Source organism: Pinus tabuliformis, chromosome 6 (genome assembly GCF_031772625.1).
Source record: "Pinus tabuliformis cultivar Carrire ecotype Pingquan chromosome 6, CPIR1, whole genome shotgun sequence".
Classification (NCBI taxonomy): domain Eukaryota; kingdom Viridiplantae; phylum Streptophyta; class Pinopsida; order Pinales; family Pinaceae; genus Pinus; species Pinus tabuliformis.
Genome location: NC_142292.1, coordinates 674,405,560 through 674,411,305, shown reverse-complemented (window position 1 = coordinate 674,411,305; position 5,746 = coordinate 674,405,560). Strand labels below are relative to the sequence as shown.

Below are 5,746 nucleotides of genomic sequence, written 5' to 3'. Positions count from 1 at the left end.
AACTAATATATGAGGGTAAAGAACTTGAGGACCAATTTTTTTTTAAGAAAACATACTCAATGATTGGAGTCATCTTTTTTTGTCATGTGTTTGAGTGAAGCAGTAGCAGCCCATGGGATGTCTTCAAGCAAAACGAAACCCCGTACATAATGCTAGACCTCACAGGTATTTTAGTGCACATAGAACACCACCCTAAAAAATTACACTCTTGATAAATGTCGAGGTGGGAAGTACAAGAATTGAGGATGTTTTTGAAAGGGTATGGGAATTTAGATACTATGTTTCAGATAGCTCAAAATGTTGCTATTACTAGGTGTAAATTATTATTAAAGAAGGAAGACATGTGAAATATTGTTATAGAAGTAGGAACCCAAAAGATTTAGTTCATTTAGATCTGTTAAGGTTGAGCATACTGAACATGGTTCTCAACGCAGTCCATCGATTCCAAGTTACATGATTGCTACTAAGTCGAAAAAATCAAAGCTTCGTGATCATTCTCCAAGTTCATGTCCAAATGTTTTGGAGAAGGGAACTCATATAATAAGGAGACATTGTCTTCCAAGAGCTCCTAATGGGAAACCAAATTATATATCACCAAGGACTTAGAGATTGTTTCCACAAGTTCAATCAACGAGGTGGCACATAAAAGTGATTAATCTCTTAGCACTCGTAGGAAGTCAATTCTTAATTGATTTGGAGATTTATCTTTATTCATCTTTTTCGAGAGCAATTTCTTTAAATGATGACATTTTGTCTTTTCTATTTCAGAAAAGGTAATCCGTGTTCACCTTAATTGGTGAATGTGATAGGTATTTGTGCTTCTCTTGATATTTTGTGCATTTGGAGTATCTTCTCAGTTAGTAATGAATGTGAATCTCTAGAGATACCTTTTATATATTATGAGTTTATATTAAGTGTGTTGGACTTGATATTCACTCCAAATGCCTTGTGAGGCCTAAAATGCACCAAATTATGCTATACATACAAAGAGTATACCACATTGCATATTCATGACGTGACTGGCAGCATACATTTTTATGGGTTCACATGACATAACGGATTCATTGACTGTAAAGTGTCAGATTTCATATATTTTTTAAGCTTCAAAATGTTTTGGGAAGGGATTGAATATTATGCATGCTTTGATCTCATATTATTTTGGATTTATGATGTATGATAATATGGGTCTGAGTTGAGAAACATTGAAACTAGCTTTTAATATCTTGTGAAGCATGTATTGACTTCAGAAGCATTCAAACTAGCTTTTATTATCTTGCCAAGCATGTACTCATGATATTATTTGGTAAAATTTGAAAACTTTGTTTCGAGTGTTCACCACCATGATTTATGATGAATATATTTGATGGAGACATGTAGATTAGTGTACAAAATATTATTAAGGTATTGTTACTACTATTTATGGGAAGAATTTATGTGGAATCTTAACCACATCTTTTATGCTACAATGAGAGGGAGGGAGTGAACGAAGCAAATCATTTTTTTTTGGATTCCAAAAAAAAACAATTATTTAACAACATGCATCATTGTAACATAAAATATATTCAAGCTATTTCTATCTAAAAAAACATGATTGTAAGTTAAACATGAATTCAAAATAGAAAATGGTTAGATCTTAATCTTTCTTCAAGTCTTGATAGATTTTGGGGCCATTGTTTTAAAACCAAGGTGAGGTGTGGTCTTTTGATGTAAAAAAATAGTATTTTCATTGTAGTTCTTATGGACCACACTTGCTTGATTTTCAAGATAAAATGGTTTAAATGTTGTTGAATGATCTCTACATTATTTTCAACTACATGACATGAGTTAGATTTTCTAAAGGAGAATTTGTTTAAAACAAGAACATGGCAAACACCATGGAGATTAGGGGTAAGGAGAAATGCGATCTTTTGAATAGTTTCAAGGATCATGAAGGAAATAATACATAGGTGAGTCAACAGTGAAAAGAGAAACACATAAAATTTTGTCTAGAAGAGTTGTAGTTGATGTTATTCTTGGGTTCAATTTCCATATTGGAGATATGAGCCCATTTATTTAAGGGTAGATCTTAATTCCCATAGAAATTCAAAAATTATTTAAAATATTTTTATAGCCCTTTGTAGAAACATCTTTCAAACTATAAAAAATTAGCTTTGTACTGATTAAGCTTGTCTTTAGAAAGAGAAAGTGATCAAGAAGAAATATGGAGGTATTATACCTAAACGATTTTTGATTTCAAAGGTAGCAAACCACCATCTATTTCATTATTTGTGAGGCACTCATGTTGGCATAATCAGACAAGGTCTTTAACTTCAACATATGCCTCATGATTTGTAAGGCTCAAGGAAGTTCTATAGTAAGATTTCATTGTAGCATGGTCATTTCCTTTTGTTAATATTTTTTTGTGTTTCAACTGTGGTCAAAGAAGCTGTTAGTCAATATTACCCGTTATTACCTTATTGCATTTCCTTTGCAACATATGATGCAATTGCTAGTTATAATTACATAAGGTTTATTATTTTTAATTTTTAAGAAACTCAACGCAGAAATCGCATGCAAAACGGAGGAAGGAATATCACGTTGTAAAGTTTGCCGATGCGTGTTTACACGGAACGTGTCATATGGCTGTTCGTGTTAAAAGATGCGCCAAAATTTGTTAACACACCTCTGGACTGGATTTTCACGGGTTCTCAACATATCAACTAACAGCGGAGATGGTTTTGGCCAGCTGAAGCACGACGAGCCAAAGCTGTGCGCCCTTCAGGAAATGTGGATGGCCTGCATGCTATTTTCAGGGGGTATAGTAATGAATGAAGTCAAGGAACAGAATGGGGTATAGTAATGAATGAAGTCAAGGAACAGAATAATGAGTCGCCCAAGCAATTAATTGGCGTTTCCTATTTATCTTTATAGAAATTTTGTTAACAAACCAATATTTACCTTTTTCATTACGAATTTTGATGGCAAACTCAGATTGTATTGTTTGGATCTGTAATATACGGAATACTTCCATTACTTTTACAGAGAAACGGACAATTCGATCCAGCCGTAATGACGTCTGCCTTCTTTCACATTTTCTGTGCTCGGTCTACCCTATTGACCTCGACTGCCAACGAATTGAATTTGATGCATAAAAAATTCCCAATACCTTCGGCCATACTTATATATTAGGTCTGCAGCCTGTCAGGTTCGAAGTGCAAGAATTTGATCTCTGCTTTTTTATTCTAATCCATCAGAAGCCTTGGCATTTGATCACTATTGTTGCGCCCGATCAATCTTGAGTAATGGCTCTCTGCCACAGTAATGTATTATTGCTTTTACATGCATTCATTCTGATGACAACCCCGCTGCCCATTCCTTGTCACTGCCGTTGCAGCTTTCCAGCGGTATTTAACTTCGGTGACTCGACCTCTGATACCGGTGCTGTTCACTTTGCTTTCCCGTATAATGAGGCAGCAGAGAATCCTCCCTATGGACAAACCTATTTCGGTAGACCTGTATATCGCTACGGTGATGGCCGCCTCTCTATTGATTTCTTCGGTATGTTGTTCATCACAGCTTCCATTTTCTGTGTATACATCGTAAATAAGAATATTTTATAATCTCAACTTCGTTTCCTAGCTTAATATTGATAATTTTAGGATAATGTTGTTTGATTTTGATACAGCAACAGGCCTGGGATTGCCGTTTCTGAGTCCATATATGCAAAGCGTGGGCTCTAATTATGGGCATGGAGCCAACTTTGCAGCCTCCGGTGCAACTGCAAATAACACCAATTCTTTCATTGCTCCAATTTCTTTCGGTGTTCAGATCAATCAGTTCAAGATCTTCAAGCAGCACTTCTTGGCCACCACCAATGCGCACGGTAATTAAGGCATCCTTCATGGCTAAGTTTTTATGAGTATAAACATGTTCGAACCTAAACATTTGGTGGGTATAATTTTTGTTTTGTGGGTGCAGGTAATCAAACCTATCTTCCAAACGCAGAGGCATTTGAGAAGGGAATTTACATGATAGAAATCGGAGGCAATGACTTCAGTTATGCGTACAAGAACCTCAAATTGAGCCCAATCCAGCTCACACTGAACATTCTTCCTAACGTGGCCAGGTCTATTTCAAATGCTGTGCAGGTATTATCTATCAAAATTTCGGCGTACAAATTATTTTGATTCACGTAGCCACAAAGATCCATATTCACATTAATTTTAATTTTAGATATAGTAACTAGTAATTCTCATATTCTTATTTTAACTCAGATAAGTATCCTTGGTGTTTGTGCGATGGATCCAGGAGCTATACAATGAAGGGGCTAGCACAATTTTGGTAAAGAACGTTGGGCCTCAAGGCTGCCAGCCCTTCTGGCTCTCTCTTGCCCCCATTGATTTTGACAAATACAACTGCCCTATTTCCTACAACGGTGCAGTCCAATACTACAACAATCTGCTCAGACAAAACCTTTCAAACCTGCGAACGCAGCTCAACGGTGCAAACATCATGTATGTTGATAATTACAACATGGTCCATGAATTAATGGCTAACCCTTCCACTTATGGTGCGCACTACAAATTTGATCTATAATTTTTTTTATATAACATTTCATTTTATTGTTTTCCATTCTAATGCGAATGCATGCAGGGTTCAAGTAAACCATTAGAGCGTGTTGTGGAGTTGGAGGAAAATATAACTACGATGCCAATATTTGGTGCGGAATAATCGTTCAAGACTGCACTGCGAATCCGCCCTATTATATTCTATCCATGGAGGGATCTTCATAAAACCGTACGGGACATGAGCTGCTTATAGTAGCCACCATTGATCGTCCTTCTCGGCACTCGCCCGTCAAGTACTGACGGAACCAGTCCCTTGCTTGCTGATAATTCATTCCGTTCACCCCGGATAATTCATTGTATCGAGGAAACGAGCTATTTGGAACGATGAGGGAAACGAAGCAGCCTTTAGCAATATATATAAGTAATTGTTGACCTCACACCCCGCAGATCGAGATACAGCATCATAATAATATCACTATTCCCGCCCTCCCCATCTCACGCATCTGAGCCATTTCAGGAGAGCTCGTTTAGGGATAACCTCTTAAGACCACAAGACCACTAATAATAAAACAATACAACCAATACAAAGCTAAGAAAGGGAAGAACCCGACGTTTAAGTTCAAGTCGTCAAATCAAAGGTAAAAGTTTTAGACAAGGGAAAAAGGGTCTCAAGAAGCAATATCATCAATCCCGCGCTCATAGAGTAAGTTTCTTTCATCCAATATTTTTCAATAATCACGAAATTTGAGTACCTCGATCCAAGTGGCCCTAAAAAACGAGATTTCAATAGATGAAAATATGAAATACTATACCTGGTAGCCCTATACCACTTGATTCATTCATGCACTTAGGGAGTGAGTCGGGACTGCTATTTACCTTCTATTATCTGGACCGAATCAACCAACCTTACCTTCCCCTTCATAATATGTAGATTTGAGTTGTGCCGTAGATGAAATACAACTTAACACTCCGCGTACCTTCTTGCATGGATGGAGAACCTGGGTGGGATCCTCCGTGGGAACTGCCCTGTTGGATTATTCTCTATAGCCAGCCAGAAACTTTAGCAGAGATCCTGGGCCGGATTGAGGAACTAAAAACAGAACTTCAGAAACATTTATGGAAGGACTTGAAATGGATCGTTAGCTCACTGGAATAGAAAGATCTATTTTCACTAAAGTGTGAAATTTTCAGTCATATGG

General features: G+C 36.9%; 1 protein-coding gene across 1 annotated transcript; it reads left to right on the top strand.

Moving 5' to 3' along the window:
• The first annotated feature begins 3,281 nt into the window (after nt 1–3,281).
• LOC149260434 (GDSL esterase/lipase At4g01130-like) lies at nt 3,282–4,710 on the top strand. Its single transcript, XM_089458998.1, has 5 exons — nt 3,282–3,537; nt 3,665–3,862; nt 3,958–4,127; nt 4,288–4,515; nt 4,633–4,710. Exons 1-5 carry the CDS (start codon nt 3,282–3,284, stop codon nt 4,708–4,710), a joined length of 930 nt encoding a protein of 309 aa, XP_089315124.1.
• The last annotated feature ends 1,036 nt before the right edge of the window (nt 4,711–5,746 follow it).

Coding starts and splice junctions, on each gene's coding strand:
- LOC149260434 (XM_089458998.1), top strand. CDS start 3,282: ATGGCTCTCTGCCACAGTAATGTATTATTGCTTTTACATGCATTCATT. Junction 3,538..3,664: donor CCTCTCTATTGATTTCTTCG/GTATGTTGTTCA, acceptor ATTTTGATACAG/CAACAGGCCTGGGATTGCCG. Junction 3,863..3,957: donor GGCCACCACCAATGCGCACG/GTAATTAAGGCA, acceptor TTGTGGGTGCAG/GTAATCAAACCTATCTTCCA.